Below are 27,958 nucleotides of genomic sequence, written 5' to 3'. Positions count from 1 at the left end.
GAAAAAAAAAAAAACCCACACAGATGAGTTTTAGTCAAAGCCAGAAGCTGCATCTGGTCTCTTTTCACTCCAAACGTCAAGAAGATGTTTCCAACGATGCTGAAGATCTTTCCAATTCTAGCCACCCTTGCAGGTAAGAATAACAAACTGATTGAAATAACACTGAAGTAAAAGAACTTACTGCAATGAGACCCCAGTCAGGTGAGCTTGACTGGCAAACTAGGAGAACACTCGGGACTTATTTCTAGACGGAATGAAAATCATGGCTACATTGACATGCCATTTTGTGTAAATCAGCAGGCTGACCCCTAACTGGTAATAATTTTTTGCTCAAGAACAGAACTTTAGCTTTGGTAAACTAATGCTTTGCTTTAGAGCTGAGAAGAAGCAAAGGGCTCACACACAGAGTGCTACGGTCCTTCATGGTTGGCTTTCTCACATTCGGCTTTTGTCTCCCCTTCACAGTACGCTGGGAAATGATGCCTTGCATCCACCCCATTTAAAACTTTTTGGGGGATACTTAACTCAAGTGTGCAAATAGTCCTTTGGAAGTCCATGAAGTTAAGTGAGGATGTAATACCTGGTGGAATCTAGGAATTATATGGTACACTAAAGATAATATTTTATTACTGTTTCAAAGACCATGTATTGGGCTAAGCTCTATTTTTAATATATACAGAGGTGGATATTTTAAATCTAATGCTCCATGGAGATGAACAGCCTCAAATTTCACAAAAAAAGAAAAAAGAAAAAAAAAAAGAAAAAAGAAAAAAGAAAAAGGAAGTTAGTGTCCATGTTTTCTTTTCAAGATGGAATTATCTATTTGGAAGCCAAATAAATATTTTAAATGGTTGCTCGTGGTGCTCCAATGCTATTGCTTGCACATACAAGCCTCACAGATTTTTGCCTTAGAAATGAAGAGAAATTCAGCACTAGTACAAATACTTTGCCAGACAATGTCCTCTAATTTAAAGGGTTTGGATTTAAGACTAACAGTGTGGCTGTAGCAAGGGAAATCACTGACTGAGGGTTTCTGTAGCAGTCAGGAAAAGATCAGCAATCTGGTATTTGCTTTGTTAACATTAAGAACTGCATGGGTCTGCAATGAAACTGAATGATTCTCAATTAACTGCAGCCACTTTTCTGTAACAAGGAAATGCTCTCACAGTAATGTTGAGTAAAAGACACAGACCAACTATTTTTAACAATAAGTTATGCCCTGCTCACACTTGCCTTTTGTAATGTGTAACTTCTTACCCACGCCCTTTTTTCATTGAGTCAAAAGGCCTGTATGTATGAAAAGGGATTATAAATTTGAAGCAGTGGATTAAACACAAAGACAAATTCTCATTAACTTCCGTGATGTAGAGCAGGCTGGGCAGGTCCAGTTTGCTCCATATTTAGTCAAAAGCACCATCTTAGAATTAGTAGCAGCATTTAACAACCTTGCTGGACAAAGAGTTTTATTGGTTTTGGTCTTATATGTTTACTAGAACTAAGCAAGCGGAATGTGTTTATCCAAAACATGCAGATTTATGGAAGCTGGAATCACTTAAGGAAGTTGGAGTCACTTCTGTTAACTTCTGGAAAATATCTGGTCTCCATAGCACTCTTGATTCCAGAAACAGAGTGATAAAGGCAGATGACTGGAAAATGGATGTTTTCAGTAGAATGCCACTGTGTGGAAAGACAACAGCTTTTTTACAATGAAGAACAGAAAATAAATGCATGTACTTGCATGTATTATTGTGGCAAGAAACCATTATCTTCCATCCAACTCTAATTATTAAAGCCAAGATCAATGAGCTGAGACATCTAAAATAATACTGCATGGCTTTCATATTAGATTATAGTAAGGATTATGCTATTGTGAACTCACATGACAAGAAGGACTTGCAGATAGCACTGGGTTCCCCTCCTTCTCCAAGGCAAGATCCACTGTTTTAAAACAGTGAGGCTGTCTTTGTATATAATGTAAATGTCAGTGCAGTTTAAACCTGCTAGTTTTCCTCCTAGCCACCACTGCCATGGAAAGTAGATTATTGACTTCTTTCCAGTGAACTTTTAACACTTGATCCAGCAAACAAGGAGACCAGACCCAAAGAGTTTAGACTCTAGGTTGAGATACGCTTGCATATTGCAGGAGCTGATGAATCTGTGATATTTACATGGTTAAGAATTCCAGGGGGGGGGAAAACAAACAAACAAAAAAAACCAACCTTCCCTTCTTACAATGTTTTTTCTCATATGGGTGATAATTTGAGTAAAATATTCTTTTGATGTTGCCGAAAGTTCTGCTTAAGCTCTCAGAAGCAGCACTCTAACATAAAATGCACAGATATTCCATTAAGAGAAGAATATTTTCTATGTTTTGCCTTTATCAGTGGCATATGCAATATGCCCACAAGAAAATTAGCCAACATGAATTTTTCACCTTGCCTATTGTACCAGGGAAAGCACCAAAGATATGTATTTTCCATCATGTCCAGAACATATTCTCCTTCAGAATCCCTAGACAGTAGCTCTAAAACTGGACTCAGCCATCTAGCAAAGACCTAACATTCAGACTTTAATTTTAACAGACAGCTCTAGCTTTGTGGCCATATATCACCATTTCTAGTAACTTGAACAGAGGACAGAAACAGATAAATACTGTAGAACACACTCAATTCCTGTCATTAACACAGTTCTGTAGCCAAGACTGATGAGAACATTACAGAAAAGAGTTCATTGATTATGTTTGGTCCTTTTCTGTTTAGAGCGGGTCAGAAAGGGTTGATCAGGTTACCAGAGAATTTCTCACAATTCACATGATAAAAGCATTTCCAAAAAGCTCAGTTTGAAATTTGCAATTTGAAGATATTGGAAAACAAAGAGCTTCCGCAGGGAAGCCGTAAGAAACCTAAACAAAAGCAAAGGAGGTTGTGGTGAGGTGGAGGTCAGCCTATTATCCCCAACAACAGTGATAGGACGAGATATAATGGCTTTAATTTACACCAGGGGAGGTTTAGGTTAGAAATTGGGAAAAAATTCTTCTCAGAAAAAGTGGTGATTCATTGGAACAGGCTGCCCAGGGTGGTAGAGTCACCGTCTCTGGAGGTGATCAAGAAAAGGGTTGATGTGGCACTGAGGGATGTGGTTAGTGGGCATGTGAGGATGGCTTGCTGGTTGGACTAGATGATCTAGTCTGGACTAGATGATGACCAACAGTGTCACCGAGTCAGAGTCAATGTAAGAATACAAGAAGGTAGCAGATGGTGAGCCATGGATAAAGATCAGATATCTGAGGAATAAGTGCAAAAAAAAGAAGGCAAGAAAGGTGTACAGGAGGCCTAGGGACAGCTGTGAATGAGAGCATCAGGCTCAGGAGAGCACTGAGTGCAGGGAGGCTGCCAATGAGAAGACAAGTCTGTGCAGGTGGGAGCAAGCCTGCTTTGTGCTTTGCCTTTACAGGGGGGCTTGCTATCACTAACATATGTCCAGCAAGCCCAAGGGGAGCTGTACTAAAAGCAGAGTGACAAACACCTCCAGGTGCCTTTGGCAGAGCAGGGCCCTCCACGCAGTGCCCAGGCTGCCCCACTGCTGTCTGCTCACGTGCTCGCTGCCCACAGGTCACGTCCACGGAGTTGTGGTGACCGTTCCTGAGAAGACAGTGAACGTCAAGACCGGCGGGAACGCAACCCTTCTCTGCACGTACACGAGTTCACAGCCGCTGGGAAACTTCTTCATCCAGTGGAGCTTTTACAGCGCCAAAGAGAGCCAACTGCACACCGTAAGATATTTATTTATTACTAATATAAAGTTCTTAAAAAATTATTACATTTTGTGCTGTTACCTTCACTGAAGACCCAGGAGGCAGGTAACATCCATGTTCCTGCATTTAAGACTGAGCTGCAGTGAAATTTAGGAGAGATGCACCAAGTCAGCCTAGGCTCCCAGCTCCTACCAGCTGCCCGCGCTCCTGCTGAAACTTATGAGAAGGTGCCAGAGGGACTCGAATGTTGAAAGCCTTGCTCCAAGCCACAGTCAGTGTGATGGGGAGCCAAGTTCAGGTGTCCAACAATCACACAAGCGCTCCTGCCCTGGGCCAGCTCCCTTTTCTCTTGTCTGGCAGATATTTCCTTCTATTGTGAGAGCTGTTTTCCTAGTGAGACGCCCTTGCCTATGACACTGTGTTCCCCAACCAAGGGTCAGATACAAGCTCCCGGCTCAGTCACCACTGCCGCTGCCAGGCAGCTCTGCATGGAGTGGTGCCAAACAACAGACTATTTGTGCAAAGCGAGCGGTCGTAGCTTGGCAGGATTCCTCAGGAATTTGTGCTAGCAGTAAATCTGCCACATCAAACTTGTGTTAGTGTTCTGCCGCATCCCACGGGTATCACTGTGGTAGCAGAACAAACATGGATCAAAGGCACCTGCACTGCCTGAAGCCGAGAGGCAACAGAGCTGAGAAGTGCTCCCCTGCAGCATGGTAGAAGTGTCAGCATGGAGACAGCACCAGAACAGTGAGGGACACTGTGAACTAGACAGGTCCATGTTTAAACCACTGCTCAAGCCTCCCATGTGGCTGTGAAGGCCTTGTAGAGCAGCCTGGTCTGCCTGGAAGGAGACAGTGGAGTGTGTGACTTCCTATACGCCACAACAGTGCCCGGAGTTCAAGAGCTACGACTAAATCCAGTGTTTTATTGGGAAAGGAATCCATGAATCTCACTCACAACATGGCATGCAGGCTGTGAGTTACCATTAGCTCACCTAGGAAGGTGCTGAGCTCTCAGCAGCAATTTCCCTTGTAGGCAGCAATGCCTGTAGAAGTCCTACTGCATCCTTGAAGACCATGACTTTCCCCATGCTCTCGTGTCAGGCTTGTGCATTTTAGACAATTAGTTCTTTTTCTCTCCCACAATACTCATTTTATTGCTAACATTTTCTTACTGAAATTTCAGTCCTGTTTGGTTTTAACACCTGACAGTTGATATAAGGTTGAATTAGAAGACTGGCACAGTCCACACTGATGATATTCCTGTTATGTTTAATAGTTTCTTAATAATATTATGTTAGGAGATTTACCACCACTGACAGTTACACCTTCTATTCTATCTATCAATCATAGCAGAATAAGACTGTATGTAATTTGCAGAATGTACAGTACAGAACGGCAATAGCAATTTAATATAAGACAACTGCTTACCCTCCTGCAGTATATCATAGCCACAGATAAAGACTGTACCAGTGATAAGTACAAGCAGTGAGCCCATCCCGAATTCTGACTCCAGCTAAATGCCAGACAGATGCATTCACACCTTCCCTGACTAATTGTATGAATAGCCATTACTCATCATTTACTTTTTTCAAATCAGAACTGTTTTCTTAAATAAAGAATTGTTCGTGAAATGGTGGTAGCTTCAAGTTTCCCAAGTAAGTTGTATGCAGTATAATATATTATAATTTTGACCCATAAACTTCAGTCACTTGTTCAGGAGTGTATGTTCAGGGAAGTACAGCACCAAGGTAGGATTGAGCTCATACTCTCCAGAATCAGTTCAAGTCTTTGTGTTTTACTTGCATTGAATTTTCTTTCTTGCAAGACAAAAAAAATGAAATACATTTTCTGGTCACAACGGAGAAAAAAAGAGCGTGTTGTAGCTCAAAGTATTTCAGAGGGAGCATAGAAGATGGTGTCAAGAGATCCAGGAGGGGAAAACTACTTGTAAACGATGGCCAACAATGAGAAAATATCCCCTGAGGAATGTAATCGTAAAATACTGTTGGTGGTTCAGAAAACGCTCAGTAAGAATTAACCATTGTGAGGCTACTGTCAGGGAAACCTTGTGGGTCAATCTCTGCAGTACTTGCTCCCAGTTTTAGCAGCTCCCACTGAAGTCAGTGGAAAAGCTGTGCCTATAAGGGCTTAAGAATCACTACTGGGAAATATGACATCTGTTTTTCTCCCTATTTGAAATGAATTTCATGGTAAGTTCACTTTCGCAATGCAGTACATGCGCACTGGCAACGGATGATCTGCATTTTTGTTAAATAAACTCAATACAACCTGGAAAGGCATTGGGTTAGCAGCTAACCCCATTCTCCAAGTAGACAGAGGCAAACCATCCGTTACCTGCAGTGCCCATTCTCAACTCGTATGCTCAGCAAGGCACCCAGAAAGCCCCTCGCTGCCCAGGGCCCGCTGGTGTGCCTGAAGGGTGCAGGTGTGTGCAGAGCCACAGGACTGGGGTGCTGCTCACTTCACAATGCTTTGAGCAACCTGCTCAGTCCCTTGGTCTTGTATCTTTTTACAAGAACGTGGTAATTCCTTTGCATTTGGAACTTATTCACAGGGAAGTTCATCATGTTAATATAAACCCTGGTAAGAAAGTATTGTGACTGCTTGTAGAGTATACCCTTAGGGAAATGAAAAAATTATCTGTTTCTACAAACCTAGCTTTGCCCTGGCTGCTTAGTATGCAGCTGAAGTTAAATTTCATGGTTTGTTTCAAACACGAAATATATGCATGACAATAGGAGAATTGCCAGCTTTGCCTTACAGTGTTTAAAGAATACTAAAATGTAAGGTAAAAATATATTCAGTATACTGATGTGCCAACAAAAACATGCTGGCACTATAGCTTACTAAGTATCAGAATAGTAGCTTGCATTTTAAGTCAGATTATAATAATAATTAAGATTATTCTAAAATGTCAGCAATAAATAAACACTTCTTTACAAATAGCATCCATTTTCCCCTGAAAAGTTTGTTGAAAATTCTGCTTGCATTAAAAATTTGCCATTTTTCAACAACAATGGATAACATTTCCATTTTTTACAGGTGAGAATTTCTGCCAAATATTTTAAAGATAGGAAACTTACACATTTTCAAGAAAAAAAAAACCAAAAAACAACAGAAAATACTCCTTAACCCACCTCCTACAATTCTAAATATTCCCAACATCTTACTGAATGTTAGCTGTCTCGATGACTCCATTATTCACATGACTGGTATAAACAGAATTAATGGGGAAGAGGCATTTTGCATAAGAAGTACAAGGAAAAGAAATCTTCATTCCTATAAATAATGTTTATTTACATAATTGGGAACATGACTATTTCTCTCTACAGTGGCAGCATATAATAGAAGAAAGTCTGATGAATGCTATGATTAAGGCAAATTTATGTCATTTAGATGCTTTTGGCTTGTAACATTAATGAAGGTGAGCCTTAGAGCCTTTGATTTTAGGACACAAAAAGTACCAAGCCCACAGGCATCCTTTTTAAAAGGAATGTTAGTATTTAACACTGCCATATTATAGATTTTGTAGCATGCTGAGATATGTAAACTCAGGTACAGTTCTGCCTTGAATGAGATGAATAAGATCGGTGTTAGGACTGGTGCCAGTGTTAATTTAATGCAAGAGCGTATTCAGCAGCAGATATTACCTTGCTTGAAGACGAGGCAATGCTGCTCATTAGCTCACAGACCTGGTACTTCCCAGCACTTGCTGTACAAAGTTGGCTGGTGTGTTTTGCTGTTTGTTGTGGTGTCTGCACATCCTGCTCCCTTTGCCCACCTTACATGATGCTGGCACAGGTGCTCAGCAGCTAAAAGCCGTGGCAGTTACAAGTGAGAGGATGAGATACCGCAAACAGACGGTATGGTGAGAAGGGAGGCAGCAAGCAGGGGAATAGCAGGTGTTCACTGTGCTGGTTTTAAGACAGTGCATCTATATTTAGTGTGTGAATAGAAATCTTTTTGTTCACTGGAGCCTAATTCTGCAGAGAAGTTTTTCCAGTGAAGAAACTAAATAATGTAAAGATCAACTAATGGAAAACAGGATGCCACATATATTTTTAACTTCTTTCTCTTGCCATTTACACCTTAGCAATGTGTCTTTTTAATAACAAATTTAATTTTTAGATAAGAATACCCAGCCAAGGCTCTTGAGCTTTTCAAACACTGAACTCTCCCAACCTGACCTATGGACAACCTGAAGCAAAAGCTCCTTGTTCTGCTCACCCAGGGTAACAGCGTATGCCACAGCCTGGCCTGCTTCCTGTGGTAGGGTCTCAGCTCCTGCTAATGTCTGCAATCTGTGTTTCATGTTATGCTCTGAGTCATTCGGCTGGCCTCGGTATAGAGCAGCTAAATAAATGTTTGAAAGACTGAGATTTCTGTTGACTTTGCAAAGGCGAGGCTGCAGCCTTGCAAACCTAAATATAACTCCTGAACCCAACCTGCTCACACCTTGAACCTCCAGCCCAGGCCACCCACAGTCAAAGCGGAATTATCACAGATGTGTGGCTGCCCGAGCTATGCCCACTACAGTAGTACTGATGGAAATGCAAAGTTCGCTGGAGGAGTAAAATAAATGAAAGACTCATTTGTAAGAGGCACAGCTTCAGTTATTTGTGGAAAGGGGAACAAAGACCCCTTGTCAGTGTCAGTGTCAGAGCAGTCAGAGCAGTTCCCTGCGTGTCACTGGGATCACTGTGACTGCCTGCGGTTCTCCATGGTGCTGGGGTGAATGAACGGATCCTCTGGAGCAGGCAACAGAACAACACGGAAAGTGGAAACAAGTGGAAAACGATCAGATTGCGATCCATTTATTTGGAGCAAATATTAGACATCAGTCATACTTTGCCCAGTTTTAGGTAAAACTCAGAAATAGGACGATGTTGCGTCCCAATCTGCTACTGAGGGCACTCTGCCCTTGTGAGTCGCACCACTGCCTTCTGGGGGCTGTGCAGAAACCAGGTGCTTACGCTTTGGGGGAACACTTGCAGTCTCATTTAACTCTCAGATCAGCCCATTTTTGCTCAAATACAGCCTTCCCCGTGTCATGGTATTCTGAGTATGGATGAAAAATCAATCAGTCAATGTCAAAAGATGGTGTATGTGACAGATGCGCGGGGAAGATGTAGCTGGAGATACAAGGTAAGAAAAAAATTCCCACAATCTTAAGAAAGAAAAAATATCTAAACAGCTTCTGCTACATTAACACTGCTATAAAAACTTGTAACCATGCTCTAAATCCAAAAACCAGCACATGACTGAGATGAGTTGAATCAGGCACATCATTCCGAATTCTTAACTCACGCTATGTTTTATTGCATTTTCCTCTATCAAATTTTTCTTGGATTCTTTTCCCTCCAGCTATTCTAGGTGGCTGAATCTGTACACGATCCTTCAGGAATATTCTATCCGAAGCGTATCTTAATGGCATGTCCACACATCAGGAGCATCTGGGTTGAATGTGAGCAAGTCTGAATAGCCCAAATTTGGAGCTAGGTATTTCCAGAGCAAAAACAAACATTCATCCTGGATCCCCTTTCTAGAAAGTAGCATCTTGAAAAATAAGGTACAGAAAGGAACACGAAGCTGCCTGCTGATGTGACTTCATCCCAGCCACTGGCTGGCCATCTCCCAGCCTTAATCCACTCCAAATCCTTTGACTGAGTGGGATTCCTGTCTCACAGGGTACAACCCAAAGTAAATTGAGGTCTTAATAACTGCCAAATAGCAGTTACACCAAATGCACTAAGAAAGCATGTTTGCACTTGATACACTGTAGGAATTTCTCACTAATAGTTCAGCCACAAGAATGATACTGTGAGAACATGAAAGAGATGGTCCCCGAGAGATTTTGTGCCAGTTAAAGCTGCTCAACGATTAATTCTTTAAAGGCTTCTGACTCCATTCCTTTACTCTTCTACCAATGTGCAACTGCAACAAGAGGCATCTAGTCATCTTTAATTACTCACGCAAAACTCCCAGTAATATAGGGCAGAATATCCCTGCTGCAGAAGAGCAATATCAGTTTCAATACAAATATGTGAAAAGAAGCTATGGATGAGAAAAGGCGTTTGGGGCCAGACTTAGTCACATGACATCTGTCAAAGAAACCAATGTATGTACGTGGGGATTTGCTTTCTTATCTGGCAAGTTCAGAATCTGAGCCTTGGGCTTTAATTAACACTTTGAGTGTGCAGCATTTGCTCTCTAATTAGATAGTAAGATGCTTGAGGGAGTGCTGAACTCATTTTTTTCCTATGTTGGTATTTTATAAATTCTGTCTGTACTCAGAATTCAGGAAGATGATGGTATCTAACTGGTAAAGTTGTTAATATCTCCCTCTGCATGTATTGGTAAGAAAGGGTTCAACGGTTCTTTTTATGGTAGCTCGAGAAACCTCCAAACAGAAAATGATATGACATAGTGATAGGGCCTGAATGTGTCTGAATGTCTGAGCTTCACATCTCTCCAGGCAAGGACTGTGAATCAGAATGAGACACTGAATACATCAGGCGAAGGAAACATCATTAGACAGGATGCTACAGCTTCATATCTGCTGGTGGGAGAAAGCAAGAAGGGGCTGGGGGAGGGACGATGGGTATTAGAATGGACGTCATGTCCTCAGACTGCTTCACAGTCAGGAAATCAAGGCTACTGTGGAGATTAAGTGGGACATTTTGTAATGCATCTTCAAGTGTACCTCTTTTTACAAATTTGACATCCAGATGTACTAGACAAAACAGCAATGTGATGCGAGGGCACTAGCAGATGGGATGGTGGGAGGAATATTGCACTGGAAATTGGGAATTAGTCCATCCAAAGAAATTTGAAAGACATATTTACACTATTCTAGTACCTGTTTGTCCAGCCCCAAGAAGAGAGGGGAAGCAGATGGAGGCATGTTTTTTTTCTAATTTACTGCCTGATTTTTCACACATGCCCTCCAGTCCCCAAGGAGTAAGATTGTTCCAGGGGAGTTGTACAAAGAAAACCTGTAGGTGGGTTCCTCGCTCTCTGCCAAACATCTGGCAGCTTTTGAAAAGCTGCAACAGCATCAGCATTGCCAGTTGCTTCCTCTTTAGGCAAGTATTTTCTTCACCATCACACAAGAAGGGGAACAGCCTTCCCACAGCTCAGGCTAAAGTAAAAGAAAATAATGTATGAGTTCATGCACCAGATCCTTCTGTATTTGGGACAGAAATTATCTTGTCTCCGGCACCTGGAAAGCATGAACATTACCATGATTTTCTTCCCAACTAACATGATTTCCACTTCCCTGTTCTTTTAATAATCCATATTCCCCAAACAGATACACAAAGAGTTCAACTGCTTTGGAAGTCTATGAGCTTGAATCCATCTCCTGGATTTATCAGAGAAATGCAAAGTAACTGCCATTGCCTTAGAAATCCAGGCAGGATGGCTGCTTACACTAGTGGTGGTAATCAAAGCCTTGCCCACAAGTTATACAGAACAAACTGCAATCCTTTGTAAGATCAAGGAGACTTTCCCAACCGCTGAGCTGTTTTGCAGAAACTGGATTTTCAGACTGTGGAGTTATTAGGGACAACAACTTTAGGGGTGATAATCTTGGCTTTTTCTTTCTTTCTTTCTTTCTTTTTTTTTTTTTTTTTTGGCAGTTATTTGATTAGTCATCCCAGGCAGCTGCTCCCATGAAATGTGAAAAGGCATAATTATATAAAAACTTGCATGAGCAAGCTAGCTGGTAATTGGAAGTAAGAACCATTGCTACATCCTCGATACTGTTTTTACTCTGGTAAATCATCAGCTTCACTAGAGTTGCTCATGATTTGCTTAAGAACAAAAAGTGCTCTTTTTTTTTTTCAGAGAATACTGAAGATTTCCTTGATATATATATATATTTTTACATTCAAGATGCTGGACTTTAAACACATTTATTACACCAATACAAAAAGGTCTCCAGCAAAAGACTATCATCGACTATACTGATACTTTTCACATACAGGCTTTTCCAGGAACATTTTAGGTAAAATGGAAAGAAATGTTGATGAGATGTGTTGATGAGATGTGTGTCTGTCAGAAGGCACATCAGTTGTTAAAAAAGAAAAAAGAAAAAGAAAAACAAAAGTCTTCTGTATCTTCAACAGAAAACAAGTTTTTGACTTTTGAAATGGAATAGATACATTTTAAAGAGTTCTTTTAGTGCAGCTTTTTGAGAGGCACAAACACAAGCTTTTAAACAACACTATAAAAACTTTTGATACGAGGTTTTGAAATACTCATTTTGAGTGTATTGTTTGAAATGGGCTATGCGTTCACAGCCAATTAACTGAAGCATGTTCCTCTCAAACAAAATTTCCTGTGTACGCAATCCAGTCTTACCTCTGGGACAAGATATACACTCAGTAATTAATCACAACATTACTCAGCCTTTTTGGTGTTTACCACCTTCCTTCAAGCAATAGACTCCATAATTATTAAGATAAACATCACACAGAAGCAGAAGAATAGAGAATAGGCAGGAGCCTGCAGGGGAACTGAGTGCAATTCCTTATGAAGTTCAACTATGCTTATGTTCATAGCTTAAGAAAATCCTAAATCAGAAAGGTTTGATTGAAACCCATGAAGAAAACAAATATTCTCTGCTGTGTGGACACTTGCTTCAGACTTAACAGTGTACACAAAATATTCTCTCTGCATGCATTCAGAAAAGAAGACCACACAGGATTAATTTTGCAGCATATTACATAAGGGCTTAGATATGTAATTCACCCTGACTTCAGATGAAGCAAACCACACTCACTCAGCACGTGCTCCTGGGTTGTTTACTGGCATGGCCTGACTGCATTTAAGGCTCACAGTGCCAGTCCTGTTTAGCAGAAACATGTGCTGTAGCTGAGCTGGCATGCAATGGGCAGCTTCTGTTACTGTTTACTCTCACATAAATCCCAATCACTCTGAGGGAGAACAAAGAGAATTTAGCTAATTTAGAATTAGCTTTTTCAACAGAAAAGTCTAGTCTCATGTCAAGTCTATGACATGAGATAGTGGGCTTGCCTCTCCTCTCAAGCTGCTGCAAGTCACACAATACTTAAAATTTAAGCCATTGTACAGCTTAGTTTCAAGGTAGTGTGAAGCTGATGGAAGCTCTTTCCCTTACCCTGCTGAAAAGGACATCACATCATTGATTGAGAGGAGATGCAAATCCATCACAGCTGAGATTTATGAAGTTTAACAGAAGCTTACAATTAGAAGTCGCTGTTCTTGTAATTTCAAACTCATGAATCAGGCAGTGTTCAATACTCGGTTGCCACCTGTATTAAGATAAACAAGAAGAGAGAGGCGTGGCCAATGGCTTTTTTAAATTACAGGTAGTTCCATTTTCTGATGAGCGATTTGTTTAAAGCAAACTCCTAATTTTGAATGCTGCCCCTCTTTCTGAAATACTAGGGTGATCATCCAGACTTCAAATTTGCATTACATATTGGCAAAGCATGACATTAGTTTCAAAAGTGATCATCTTGCATGCAAGAAATGGCAACTGGAGGTTCTCTCCAGCAGTTTTGCAAACTTTCTAACCTAGCTTGCACTGTGCTAGCATTAGAACTCTTATCCTTCCTCCCTGCAACACCACTTTCCCACATTTTGTTAGTGCACACAGTAGTTTAGCTTTGGTATTCAGAGCCCTGCATCAATTGTACCTGGTGTTTGCAATTCTGTGGTTGGGAAAGATCAACTCTTGTTGGAAAGTGGACAAAACTGCACTTGGGATGGGGCCAAGCTGTAGTACTGAGGCTGTTGGTCCTATGCAGTCTGGGTTTTGACCTTCATTTGAAAACTTTATCATTGCATACACCAGTCATATTCTGGCAGTTTTAGGGTGTAGCTTGCCTTAAGCTAATAAAGGTTTCCAGATAACATTGCTTAAAGATTTCAGTCAACACTGTATCGGGGTAGATAAATAGAATTAAGAGTAAGTATTCTTAATTCAAAATGCAATCAGTTGATCTGCAAAGTAAAACAAATTACATTTCTTGACTAGGGATTTGCAGTGTCCCTGTTGGCAGGAAGCTTTGACAAAAAAGAACTTTGATACCACTCAAGTGAGAATGATATTTTACACCAGTTTGTGAAGCTTTTTCCTACAAGCGTTTTCCAACTATTTCCATGATAAACATATTGTCAGTCCAACTTTAATAAATACATCTACATTGCTGATTTTGGAATACTTTCAGTAGGACAAATGTTAGATCTATTTGAGTACCAAGCTGTAATTCTGTGTGATTACCACTTACCAGTGTGAGAACATGGCTGAGTGTCCTTGAGCCGTTCAATTTGCCTAGACAATGGAGTTTGTGCACTGGGGAGTATATGGCTTATCCCAAGTACTATCACTTATATACAATAGTACTACTAACATCTGAGAAAAAAACAATTAATTCCACAGTTCCAAGCTTTGTTCTTTCAGATCTCAGCTTCACAGGCAAACTCATCAGGAGATTGTGCATGTACTCCTTGAGTACTCCTTGAGTATTTACTCCAGAGTATGTACTTCTTGAGTATTTACTCCAGAGCAAACGAGGTATCATGGCTTGAGGCCCAAGGCTCAAAATATCAGTCTCCACAAGGAACACTACCTCTCCTTTCAGTCAACAGATGTGGTCTTCCAAGCTTACAAACCCAATTCTATTCCCACAGTGCTGTTAAGTACAATTAATACTACTGAAGTCTGTGAAATCAGTCAACATTAAACAGCAAATTATGGTTAGGGAGGAAAAGTAGCATTCCTTAGAGACATTTTTCTCTACTGTGTCTACAACTCTGCAGAAGTTTCCTACTGGTCAGTAGAAGGGGAAATTCTTGATTTCAAATAGGTATCACTTCAAGCACTGAAGCTATCAGCTATTCTTGACTTCCATCTATGGTATAAACTCAAAAAAGCCAACAGGATAGGTCACGACACTGGCTCCGACCCTGATTACACAGACGGGGAGAACAGCATGGTTGCTCTAATAGCATGTGTGGTTATTCTGTTGGTGTTCTTGTACTGCATTTTTACTGCTTTCAAATTTACTGCAAACAGATCAGGCATCTTGTTTGCTTAGACCTTTGCTGTGTGGATTCACTTCATTTCTCCGTTCGCTAGCTTCTGTATTTGGAAAGCTCTGTAGCCACTTTTTGCAATGATGGGTCCATTCCTGTCATAACCTTCTACTAAGCTGCTTATTAATAATATCACAAGTGATCACTGTTTCAATTAGTGCCACTATTAATTGTGCATAACGTTGCATTTTTACACCTTTGTCATATGATGATCAATGATCTTACCTTTGTTCCTGCAAACATACAATCTGTGACTTAAGTACGAACAGAAAATCAGCTACTGTCCATTTACATGACTAAAAAAAACCCTGTCCTGAAAAGCTCGCTCCATAAAAACCATTCGAAATATATATTCAAATGTACCATGTTTTCACCTCTTTCTCTGAGGAGGGTGCAAGAAAGGGGGTCACCTTGCTTTACTCAATGAAAAATCAACCACTGTCCTGTTACGAGTAGCAAAGGGACAGTAAAATCTCTTGCTATTAAACTAACAGCTTGTTTTGTACCACAGATCTACTATTATTCAGAAGGACAGTCTTATTCCTATGGAGAGTTTAAGGACAGGATCACAGCTGCAACAAGTCCAGGGAACGCATCAATAACGATCTCCAACATGCAGCCCTCAGACACTGGTTCCTACACCTGTGAAGTTTTCAGCCCCCAGGATGATGCTGGACAGAGTCAAAAATCAGTGATTGTCAATGTGCTGGGTAAGTAACTTTCCTCTGTGCTGCTGTGTTGTACTTTTCCTGCCTTTCTACAAGAACTGAGCTCACGCCACAAAATGCGTAGCAGCAGGAGGAATAACAGAGAACTGATAAACAAGGCCCACGATGCAGAAAAAGGGCTCATTTATACACTGACGCAGTTTTGCTCCAAGGCTTCGGAGGCAGAGAGAGCTTGTGGTGCCACCTAGCTTCCTGACAGAGCAGATCTCATCCGATCCGATCTCATACTCATAGCTATGTTTACTTGTCCTACAGTAAAATCTTGTTCTCCCACAAGAAGCCTTTATATTCATCCTCCCCAAAAGCTGCCTAAACAGGAAGCTGGAACTACCCAACTCCACTAGATTTTTGATGTCAGGAAAGAAGGGATACTGTTTGATTAAAATAAAAAGCCCTTGTAGCCGTAAGTGACAACTTCACTGGGATGCCATTGCTTTCAGCATAACCCAGGCCCAGCAAAGACCAGCACTGACTGAGGCCTAATGGCTGTGATGATCAGTGTGAATCTGGGACAGGCAGCAGGACAGTCTAAGGGTTCTACTCCACCCTGTCCTCCAGAAGCTCTAGAAACTTAGTATGTGTTGAATGGAAATATGATGAAATCTATTTTGAATTGAAGAAAACAACAGATCAGCTGTGAGCAGGCTGGACAGAAGATGGAAAAAGAAGTGGAATGAGGAATTTTCCTTCCTAGAAAGAGAAAAGTTTGTACTAACCCCATCTAACCATTGCTTTTGTACTGAGAACTCATACCTGATCGGAGTTACAAATCAAAGCTGTATGCAAGCAAATTCAATACAATTTATCTATCTGCCATGGATAAGACAAAGATACGTGTAATTCCAATCCCTGACAGTCACATTTTTAAAGTGCAATTACTAATCCTCATCTAAAATTCCCCAAGGAGTAAATCTCAGAACAATTCAGTAAGAAACCATACTATTCACATAAAAATTTATTTATGCACATAAAATTTCGCTATTGCTTATATAGTTCCACTGATGTCACTCTAAAGAACTACAACAGCACATCTGGATGTAGGAAATAAAAAATTATAGCTCTAAGTGAAAGTATATCTTTTGCATATAAAGTGAGAAAACACTATCCAAATAGATCTTTTTTTTTTCCCCCCCACAAAACTATAGTAGATTTATTTTCTGCAAACCACAAGACACTGAAGAATCAGGCCTGACCCTCTCCTTTTAAGTGGAAAAGCTCCTGTGGCCCTACAAGAAATGATGCTATGTGGCAGAAAATTATACATGATGAATAGTGACTGACTCATTATAAGTAGTTGATAGTTTTCATTACCTCCATGATAGTACTTAGCATGTAAAAGGAAGACTAGATAATAATCCTAGGCTATGTATATACATTTAGTATATTTAGTATTACTCAAATCTTTATAGATCTTTTGGCTAGGTCTATAAACAAGCCTATGCTTGAAATCTGTAATTGGGGTTCAATTCTTTACTGCAGCAGCACAAGAACAGGCCTTGATGTGGAAACCGCAGCCCCAGCTGTGTATTCATGTGTCATTCTCATTGTTATTTTACAGTCAAACCCTCAAAGCCTTTCTGCAAAATAGAAGGAACGCCTGAAAAAGGCCATCTAATCTACCTCTTATGCAAGTGTGACCAAGGATTGCCTCACCCCACCTACCGCTGGTACAAAGTAGATGAGAATACCCTCACGCCGGTGACTGAATACTTCAGTACGTAACTACAGGACCACCACACTGTGCTCAAGAGTAGGAGTTTCATAGTACCAGCTAGGACTTCACACGTTTTGTATCACGTAGGGCAGTAAAACATACCTTCTGCTCTGGTGCTCAATACTACAAATTCCTATTTTTACTGACTCAAATTGGCTAATAGCTGTCACAAAGACGTAATTCTTTTGTTCTCTACTTTTTTCCTATTTGTTTTAATAAAAAATGTGGCATGTTGAAGTGTTGTCTATACCATTACATTGCATTGTTAAAATGGGAGAAACATTTATATCATTACATCTCTCCTCCCTTGAAGGTCTGAATGAACATAAATTCAAAATAAGTCAAATGGTCAATCAGTTGCTAAGAACTCATTCCTGAAAGTCTTCAGTACCCATTATCTTTTCATTTATGAAATTATGCTGACAGTATTATGTATTTACAGAGTATTACAGATGTATTTACACAGTAGGGACATACTTCTTACATTACACACTCCTGCAGAATTTACTATAGTAATTTTCAAGGAAGGTATCTCAGTTTTTGATTTAAAGACTATTAAAAAAAGTGAATGAAGGAAGGAATAATATTTTACACCTCTTAACAGCTCTCAGAACTACCAGCTATAGATAACCATTTGCCTCTGAAGTATATGAATGGTAATCTGTACCTGTTCTCTTTCATCACAGATCCAGACACGGGCATTCTGTACATTGGCAATCTCACTACCTTTGAAACAGGACACTACCGATGCATAGCCAGCAACATCATGGGGAACAGTACTTGTGAGCTCGACCTAACTTCAATGCGTAAGTGAAAGTAATCCCCTATATTATGTATATATAATACACTGCTGAAAAAATGCTGTAATATCTTTAAAATGAAGATTTTTGGCAATACGAACAGCATGGACATTGGAGAGCAGTGGTCAGCCACATTTGTGTGTAGATTTTTCATGTAACCAGTTACAGTAAATTAGTAAATTTATGTTGTATAGGTAACCATGAGATATGTCCCCAGAATGGGTGCTCAATCATTCAGGGGTCTATAAAATGAAAATGGCAAGTCAGAGCTAGCAGCTGTACTGGAGACGGAAGGTTTTTAGGGTTCACAAACAGTCAGAACATGCATTTTGTATCTCAACTGAACAACAGCAATAAAGGCAACTTGCATTTCAGAATTTGTTTGAAAAGACTGAAGAGCAAAGGCTTTCCAACTACTGCCAAGGTTAACAGCCCAATACTTTCCTTACCCAGTCAAAAATATGGGGTTTTCTGGGGGTAGGGAGCTAAATACCAAGAAGAGAGGCAGTGGAGGTCATATAAGCACAGTTCTCTCTTTCCTAGAGCATCTTTGGTCTCCTCAAAAGACATTTTAGTCTTTAGCCTGTCAGACTGAATGCCTTCTTTCTGCTATAGGCTCCTCCAATAAATTTCTATAGGATTTTGCTTTAAAATTCAAGTAATCTTTCTTCATCTTTTTAAAATTTTCTTCCCCCTCCCCCCAGATTCTGACGGTAATATTGTTGCTGGAGCATTAATTGGAGCAATTCTGGCAGCTGTTATCATCTGTGCTATCGTTTGGGTCTTAACCAAGAAGGCAAAGAAAAAGAAGTCATCAAGTAATGAAATGCAGTAAGAATTTGCTTGCTTGATTTTAAGACAATTATTTCTGTATAGTACTGTTGATAAACCAGAGCTAAAGTAAATAATACAATGCTTAGGAAAATTTCCAAGGTGAAATTTATTATTATTTTTTTTTGTGACTTCTAAGCTGTTGCTCTTGTAACACAGGTTACCACTACCCTCTTCCTTGTTTACATGCAGTTACCATATAGCAGTTCCTAAAATAGTGATTTCGATGTTTTTGAACAAAACAAGTTGGAAAATTTGGAAAAATGGTGTTTAAAATGTAAAAGCTAATGGTGTTTGTTAATGGTGGGTGGATGAAATAAAAAAAAAAAAAAAGGAATAGCAGCTAGGGGTTTCCTCAGCAAACTGACAGACTACTAGATATGAGTATGGGCTATGGGACATGCTGAAGATGCTCTAAGGAGATACTCAAATGGAAGCAGACACAAAGGAACAGAATGGAGCACAGAATGTCCATTTTGATCCTGCCCTGGAGCTGATTTCTCCTGTGCTTTGATCACTCATTTATCTCTTAAATTGCCAAACATTCAGGGTAAAGATAATTTCATATGCTATACAAGCTGTATTTAGCCCCCATGACATTAAATGCTAAACACATGCAGCTGAGCCTGGAAAGACTGTCATCTGGACACTGCCCTGTAGCAGAGGTCTCAGACTTCCTGAGGGGACTGTTGTTAAACCGTGGCCAGTTGCTCACTCACATACATCACTTCTGCTTTGAACTGAAGCCACTTTAACATATAGGTTCGTGCTTGGATTCTACTCAACCGTACTACATTGAATTAATCCACGAGTATCTGATGTTTTTTACATGTGAAAGTACTTAAATATTGAAAGTTGTATTGTTTTGATGAGGTGAATGGAATTCATTTGTTACTAAAAATATTTTTCTAGATGTCAGCTTCTTCATAGCTTTTTTTCTGATTGCAACCTATTTTTATGCATTTCAATGGAACCCCAGATCTGCATGCAGTTTCCCTGGAAGTTCACATTAACCAATATGTTTTGCTATCCTTTCTCAGACACTGTCCAACAGCATTCAGTTTCTCATTCTCCTTTCATGACCTGGCAGTTAAACTCACAGAAACTTATTATTTTTTTTCTAATAGTATAACTGTTAAAACTAGTGACGCAGACCACTAGAACTGTCAGTCTTAGCAGTGATTTTGTAGTTTCTCAGGTGCTCTCATGAAAGAGTAATAATAATATGGGGACTACCATTAAGATGAAAACGCTACGAAGATTCATTCTTTCAAAAGAGTCTAGTGTAGGCAGGACATCAATATATGAAATCACAATCACCCTTCTGTCTTCCTGCAGAGTAATGGCTCAGAAACAATCCAACGCAGAGTATGCTCAGGTACCTAATGAAGAAAATACACCTGCAACCGCAGTTCTACCAAGCAATGCGACAAATGAACAACCTAGTGCTGATGAAGCAGCAGCATCTGAAACACCAGAAAACGATGAGAAGCATGAAGTGCAAAAAGAAGAAACAGCGGGAAGTTCATTTTAGTACAGTTTTCCTCATTGGCTTTGGATCACATTATAAAAAACAAACAAACAAACAAACAAAAACAAAAAACGTCACTGAATTAACATAGCATTGTAGCTAAACTCATTTGTATTGCGAACCACTGGACTGCAGATTGAAAAGGATGGTACAGACATACTTCATGAACAGCAGATTTGGCCTTTAAAGTTAACCAAATTTAACTCATTACCTAGTTAAACATACATGTAAGTATAAAAAGACTACCATCTGCAATCATCCAATCTAGTTTGCAAAGCTAATCAGAAAACGGTCACAATCTTTGGAGAAAGTAAGAACTTCCCAGTCAACTACAAGGAAAGCTGTGTGTGTCCATACAGTTCAGAACCACAGAAGCCTTCTCCACACACCGTTTCCTGTGCACTGAGATCCACCATCACAGCCATTACATTGCTGTGTTTAAAAGATCTGGTTTTGTACTTCAGAAGTAAGATCAAGCTTCATCGGAGTGCAAAAACAGATTTAAAGACTTGGACCAATGAAATCTTATAAGTCCAAATTCCACCTGAAATTACAAATAAAAAAAAAAAGTCAGGGAAACTTTTACCGTGTTACCAAACATGGGGTACAACTTTGTTAGCAATGACCTTCTGACTTTAAAGATCCCAAGACATCAGTGTTCCTGAGTCGTGCATTTCAGCAGTTCTGGTTTTCAGTTTAATGGAATTAGCAGTTGGGTACCCACTTCACACCTCAGCTGACTGGTTTCCAGACAGTGGGAGCTGGAAACTCAGATCCTTTATCAAATCTAGGCACACAGAGAAGCAGATTCCCCATGAAAAGGAGATGTATCTGCTCTCAAACCTCAGAAATGAATACTGCCAGCTATAAACACATCAGCTTCTTTTGCCTGAGATGACTTAACGACAAAGTCATGCTAGTACTCTTCTGATCTCTTTAGCCCAGTGTAACTTTGTCCATTTTCTGTAGGTAAAAGCTTCAGGAGGAATGGTAAATAGTGCATCCACAATGACAGACAACAGTTGAGTAGAGAGCTCTCTATTGGAAATGGCAATTGATCCATAAACACTGACCACGAGACACTTGTCTAGTGAAGCAGACAACCTCCTCTCTCTTGGCCCACATTCTAAAGATGAGCAATCCTGTTCAGTTCTTCAGAAGGGCAAAGCAATCTGCTTTCAGAAGAGTTGGAGGACAAAGGGATTCCGGTTCAGGTCTGTTCAAGGAACAGACACTCAGACTCAGCAGCTCCCTTATGTTCTACATGAGGCAGATACTCCTTGAAATAAGGAGACACTGCTTTCAGTCTTGTGCACTGCAGAGAAATGTATCTGACTGAGGGATCTGCTGTGTTTGGGCATTTAAGTCTCGTATAGGATCTACTATTCATAAATCCTTTGGTGACTGTTCTTAGCCTGTACCTATTAGTTATATACCTCATTCATCTTTAAAATAGATGATATAAAGATACAACCATGCTAAAATTTTTCAGTGCAGTTGCTACAGCTAAGTACTTCCACCAACATGTAAGGCATGAGGTCGTAATCAAAATTGAGGTTGAATCACAAAACGTAACTGTATTCATTGTTCTTTCCACACAGTTTTGTAGCTTTGAAGAGATTTGCTATGTGTGTTCCAGCCTTTAGCCTCATTCTAGAGGAAGAAAGCATTTACAACATTCTGGTAACGTTGCTTTAGCTAAGAACTGCTCCTGACAGAACACACACCAAAGCCTTACTCACGCCAACACCGCCTCATTCTATAAGCGGATCTTTACCTTCATTTATCTCTAAAATACCCAGCGTAAGCCACAACCTGTATATATGCTTCTTCTTAATCAGGAGCTTCTTTTATTAAATCTCAGATTTTACTCAGCAAAATCTGCAAACTTTAACCATGCAATCTAGCTGTAGAGGCTTAATGAGTATTTTTTAGATTCACGCCCGAATAGTTTCATAGGCACGCAACAATCTGTCACTAAGCATGACCAGTAACAGCAAGAGTGCCATTTGGGTGCCATTTCTTAACAATGATGTTGCTTAATGAGATAATTCAAATGAATGATTGGTCCAAGGAGGCCCACTACTTGGCTGACACTGGCATTAATTTTAAATAGCTTCTTCTCAGATGCTCATAGGCCTATTTCTACTCTCGCCTTTCATGGACGAATATACACAACTCTCTTCATGATACTGCTTTGGTTGTGTTAGTTCTAAAGTAATCTCCTGTATTGTGTCAATTATATTTTTCTTACTGTAACATTTGTATAAATTTCAGGTCTCCACGATACCAATGTGATTGTATGGGGGAGAGGGGGGAATTATATTATGTGGTCACTATTATCAGTTTTCCTCATCTCATCTCCACACATTTCTCTGCGTGTATTCCTCATTTAGCTCACCAGAGTACACCAGGAGCTTACTCTGGTGACTTTGTATTAGCTGTACAACGTAATTAGAGTTCCTAGACCACCACATTTGCTAAAAAAATAGAACTTGCTCAAGTTATGTTAATGCTTTATATAAAACAAAGGATGCAAGTTCTTGATAAACAACCCCTCCCTTACTTCTACCCAGCAGATAGCAACAAAACAAAAACCTGAAGAAACAAATGGAAAAAAGCAGAACAGATTGCTGGGGATGAGGAAAATAACAAATACATTTGTTTGGGGTTTCCTAATATAAAAATGTTTCTGTAAGCTTTCTCACAGATGTTTGTCCTCACTATGAAGTTTCTCTTGTGTAAAATAATTTATAATAAAGAACAGGGCACTGTTTGCAGCTTTCCAGTGATGCTTTTGGCAAAGCTCAAGCCAAATTAGATACTGGTGCATGGCATGTAGCTCAAAAACCCTGCAGAGCTATGCAGAATGCAGTCTTTCAGAATTTGCCTTGGATGTTCAAAAAGTCTTTCCTGCATGGACCATTTATCTCCTCCTGAGGGAGCAAGGATCATTACCATGGAAAGTAGGTATAAGCCGACATTTGAGCCATCATCATCCAGGGATGTGGATTTACAGAGCTATAGAACTAGGGCAGTTTTAGAGTGTTTTTCTTTATTTCTTTTCTGTATAAACATCAAGGACCAACAAGAAACTGTACCTTCAGCTTTTCTCAATTCAAGTTTTCAGCAGCATCTGCATAATATAATAAGAAACAACATTTACTCAGTCAAGTTTCTGCTTCCAGCAAGGCCTGCAGAGCCAGGGGTTACTGTAAAGACAAGCTTCTGCCACTGCTCTCAGTTGCTATTCTCAATGAAATTTAACCTACATTTTTCTTTCTAGGATAGAGAAAGTAGTTGGTAAAGATATCTGTTTAGTTTTAAGTTTCTGTCTTGCTCATCAAAATGAAGTGCATTAACTTAATTCCTACCAGTTAGACCGTAGAAACTGTCATCTTCTGCTTCAGCACTTCCTTGCAGCTGAAAAAACCCCTGTTCTATCTCCATACTGTGTAAGAGATGGCAGGCTTTCAGCTGACTTGCTCATTTTGTCCCATGCACAAAAGCTATTTTAGAAAATCTTGGTTTTGTTACACATAAGTTTAATAAAGTTTTATAACATCAAGGATTGTTGTTTAAGACAGTGTCTTTATTTCATTGTACTTCATCAGCATGATTTGTTCAGAAAGAACTTACCCACCAGTGCCACAACAGATCTTACCAACGTCAGAACAGGATGTTGAAGCCCAGATCTTTTCTCTCTGTGAAGCTTTCCAGCCACTCTGCCCCAAACCTGTAGCATTGCCTGGGATTGTTGTGGCCAACGTGTAGGACACAGCACTTGGTCTTGTTAAAGCTCATACAATCGGACTCAGCCCAGTGATCAGCCTGTCCAGATCCTGCTGTAGAGTCTTCCTACTCTCAGGCAGATCCACAATTCCTCCCAACTTGGTGTCATCCACAAACTCACTGGAGGTGCACTCAATCCCCTCATTCAGATCATCAGTAAAGATATTAAACAAGGTCAGCCCTGGTACTGACCCCAAGAAACACCACTCATGACCAGATGCCAGCTGGATTTAACTCCGTTCACCACTGCCCTCTGGGCCCAGCTGTCCAGCCAGCTTTTTTCATTTTGCAGTAAGTATTCTCACCTCTATTGCTAAAGGCTAAAATACTGAATTTAATTCCAACCACACAAAAAAGCAAAACACAAAAAAAAGAAAATCCCAACCTCCCCCACAATCAATTCAATCAGGGATTACCTGCACAAAATTAAGGGACAAATGAGCTAGTGACAAGCACATGGAAGTTCTTAATGATCCTTATTAAAAAGCCATTTAGAGGATGTCTTCACTTCTCTCCTGACCAAACAAACCCTTGCATGATTGCAATCATCACAAAAGTTGCTAGTTTTTTTGTGGGTTTTTTTTGTTTCTTTTTTTTTAATATCCTACACATCAAGATGCTTGCTTGCCTTCTTACTCCTATGCATTTTTAAAGAATTCAGCAGAAAATCACCTTACAGTCATGCTTTATCCCTTGGATTATTACCTGAAGCACAGAGACCAGGAATATCATTTTGAGACTCCCAAAGTTGTTTGAAAGAAATAATCCTAAACTGGACTGTGCCATAGAAGGAATGACCTAATGTTTACAGATCATACAGTGAACTGAAAAAAAAGGCAAGATATCAAAAATACATTAAAAGTAGTTATCTGTTTAATCAACAGGAAGTACAAATGACTGTTTTGGCAGTATACTTTGAGCAAACCTAGAGATAAGACATTTGAGTATCATGCTGATGCTCACATATGACATCCATGTTGAACTATTGTAATACGAGGTTGGCAATCTTAAACACAAGCACAAAAGAGAAGACAGTCAAGCCAGAAGACCCCGCTAGCCCTCCACCATTCTTTTAAGTATGGCTCCCAGGCCACCCTTTGCCACTTTCAGTGGGGTCAGCTCTTCTTTATTCTCAGTGTGAATACTTGCACCATGAGACACCAGCAGCTTTGCCTCATCCACTCTCTCTTCATCGCAGGCTAAATGACTGCAATAAAAACAAGAAACCCACAGCCACTTTTAAGTAGTCCAAGCTTATGAAGAGTAATAATTATGCCTCACCAAAACAAGAGCAAAACAAGAATGTTGTGGGAAAGGAGGGAAGAGAAATCCTAGAAAAACAAAACCAGACATAATTGACCACCTACAAAGAATTTAAAGCCTGGCTCTGCAGTCAGCAAAGCTAAGGAGCACAAAATCCACGATGGAATTGGAAAACAGTAACCTCTATCTGAATTGAAAGCAATAAACCAAATCATAAAGAATTACTGTAAACGCAGCAAGTGCCTCTTTTCAGTTTAGCATCCCATCCTGAGAATAAATGCATGTGTTCTACAATAAATTGGGTTTTATGTACAACAAAAATACCCTGCTCAATCTTACTCATGGCAAAATCTTGATTGCACTGCAGACAAGGCAGGGTTCTGCCACCAACTTCAAAGCAGCTAAGGTTTCACTCTTACAGACTCAAACTGCTCTCTGAGGCGATAACAAACACTGGACTAGTTATGCTTAAATTGCATCTTATTTTCCTTAGAGAAGTGAGGAAAAGTTTCCAAAATTAGTTCTGACTTGACAGGACAGAGCAGGCCAGCCTGCAAGACCAGTTCCTTATGACTTTGATGTTATAAGCATGCTTTCTACCCCCTAGCGGAAACAGAATGTATTCCAAGTTATTACAAAAGGTGTTCTACATTTCATAATAGATGTAGTAACACAAAGTATGTATGCACAGACACACTTATGCAAAACACTAATTATGATTTTCTCAAATCCTTTTTAATTACACAGGGATGTGAAGCAAAGGAGTATTCTGAGGCATCCTGAAGTTAAAAAGCAAATTTGAAGTGATGGAGTTTCATTTCATAGAGATTATGCTATAGCCAAACCAAACATGAAAATAAACCAAAACCAACCAACAAACAAAATCACTTACAGGGGCGTGTTCCCTTCCGAGTCCTGTATGTTAACAGATGCATTGTGCCGCAGAAGGATCTGTATCATTTTTAGGTTGCCTTTGGCTGCTGCTCTATGTAATGGAGTAGATTCAAAATGATCTGTCGCATCTGGATCAGCTCCATTCTCTAGAAGCATGATTGCAATCTGAAGGCATAGGAAGAGAAAGAGGGGAAAAAAAAATGAAGAAAAGTTCATATAACCAAACACTTTTTCTGAGAGCAACACCAACTCCAGCAGCACCGGCAGCCGTACCTCCTGCTTATTTTTGGAGGCTGCGTAGTGCAGGGGCGTGCAGCCGTTCTGATTGACAGCATTGATGGGAGCCCCCTTGTCAATGAGGGCCTTCACAATCTCATCGCGGCCCGCCGACGCAGCAATGTGCAAGGGAGTCCAACCAGCCTGCAGAGGCAAGCACAGAAGTTATTAAAGCAAAGATATCACACAAGAAAACATCACCCCAGTGCAGAACAGACTGCTCACTACTCATACTGCACATAGCATTACAGCTGTAGCGCTTAACATTCCTATCAGCAGACAGACAAGTCGCTGGCCCACTTGAAGCTCTGCATTCAGCCCTGACAGAAGGTGTAGCTGCAGGGCAGAAACCAGTGAGCTCCAGCTGCGTGTGGCACCCACGGGGCAACTCGCCCCTCCAGCACCAACAGCGGTGCTTTCAAAAGACTTTGTAAAGAACAAACAGAAATGGCTGAAAATCGCATCCAAATTTGCTGCAATATTTTCTCTATTCCATCTTCCAATTAAAGCAGCAGGCGTTTCTTTCACTGGGCGCAAGCTTTGGGATGCTTCATAATGGATGCAATTATTTCAACTTATCCTGCAGGACAGCAAGGGGCCCGACGTTGAGTGTGGGATCAGCACCCGTGGGGCCTACTCTGCCATTATACCCCGGGGTGAGAACCCCTCAACGCTCCTCATGGCCAGGCACCACCCTTCGCAGAGGATCACGCTAGGGTAGAGACGACCCAAAGAGCCACGGCGACAGCCCAGCCGCCCTCTGCTTTGCAGGAGGCACTGCGTCCCGGAGAGGAGCTCTCCCCGGCCCCCGCAGGACCCTCCTGCCAACCCCGGCCCCGTCACGCCGCGCTCCGCGGAGCGCTGAGGGAGAGCGGCCCCGACCGCCCCCGCGCCGAGGCCCGCCCCCGGGCCGCCCCACTCACGTCGTCCTTGTCGCCGACGGGCACGCCGAGCCCCAGCAGGAGGTCCGCCACCGCCGCGTGTCCCGCCGAACAGGCCCAGTGCAGCGCGGTGCGGCTGTCCTGCGGGGAGGGAGCGGCGGTCAGCGGGCCCCGGGCCGCGCGGCTGCCCTGACAGGACCCGCTCTCGCCGCGGCGCGCGCGGCCGGCTGACCTGGTCGGTCGCGGTGGCCAGAGCCCTGTCGCGCAGCAGCTGGGCGCGCAGTTCCTCCAGGCGCCCGGCGTAGGCCAGGTTGCAGACCTCGACGTTGGACACCGCGCCCTCCATGCCGGCCGCCCGCCCCGCCAACAGGACGGCGCCCCGC

The 27,958-nt window shown here is 41.0% G+C and overlaps 2 protein-coding genes across 4 annotated transcripts; one reads left to right on the top strand and one right to left on the bottom strand.

The window, feature by feature from the left end:
• Nucleotides 1-17: 17 nt before the first annotated feature.
• VSIG1 (V-set and immunoglobulin domain containing 1) lies at nucleotides 18-24,037 on the top strand. Of its 3 annotated transcripts, none has more exons than XM_025149543.3 (8): nucleotides 18-133; nucleotides 3,612-3,772; nucleotides 8,818-8,925; nucleotides 15,377-15,575; nucleotides 17,152-17,307; nucleotides 17,994-18,113; nucleotides 18,812-18,925; nucleotides 20,277-24,037. In XM_025149543.3, exons 1-8 carry the CDS (start codon nucleotides 85-87, stop codon nucleotides 20,279-20,281), a joined length of 912 nt encoding a protein of 303 aa, XP_025005311.1. In that variant the 5' UTR covers nucleotides 18-84; the 3' UTR covers nucleotides 20,282-24,037. The 3 variants fall into 3 exon arrangements, with proteins under 3 accessions (XP_025005311.1, XP_025005310.1, NP_001001745.2); XM_025149542.3 differs by having other exon boundaries at nucleotides 18,812-18,938; NM_001001745.2 differs by lacking the exon at nucleotides 8,818-8,925 and having other exon boundaries at nucleotides 18,812-18,938.
• Nucleotides 24,038-25,112: 1,075 nt separating this feature from the next.
• Nucleotides 25,113-27,956, bottom strand: PSMD10 (proteasome 26S subunit, non-ATPase 10). The gene is made up of 5 exons (NM_001277906.2): nucleotides 27,808-27,956; nucleotides 27,618-27,716; nucleotides 26,692-26,838; nucleotides 26,417-26,583; nucleotides 25,113-25,468 (listed from the first exon to the last, which is right to left on the bottom strand). Exons 1-5 carry the CDS (start codon nucleotides 27,919-27,921, stop codon nucleotides 25,315-25,317), a joined length of 681 nt encoding a protein of 226 aa, NP_001264835.1. The 5' UTR covers nucleotides 27,922-27,956; the 3' UTR covers nucleotides 25,113-25,314.
• Nucleotides 27,957-27,958: the final 2 nt, after the last annotated feature.

This window comes from Gallus gallus, chromosome 4, assembly GCF_016699485.2.
Source record: "Gallus gallus isolate bGalGal1 chromosome 4, bGalGal1.mat.broiler.GRCg7b, whole genome shotgun sequence".
Taxonomy (NCBI): Eukaryota; Metazoa; Chordata; class Aves; order Galliformes; family Phasianidae; genus Gallus; species Gallus gallus.
The sequence above is the reverse complement of the archived record's forward strand: the minus strand, read 5'-3'. Positions and strand labels throughout refer to the sequence as shown.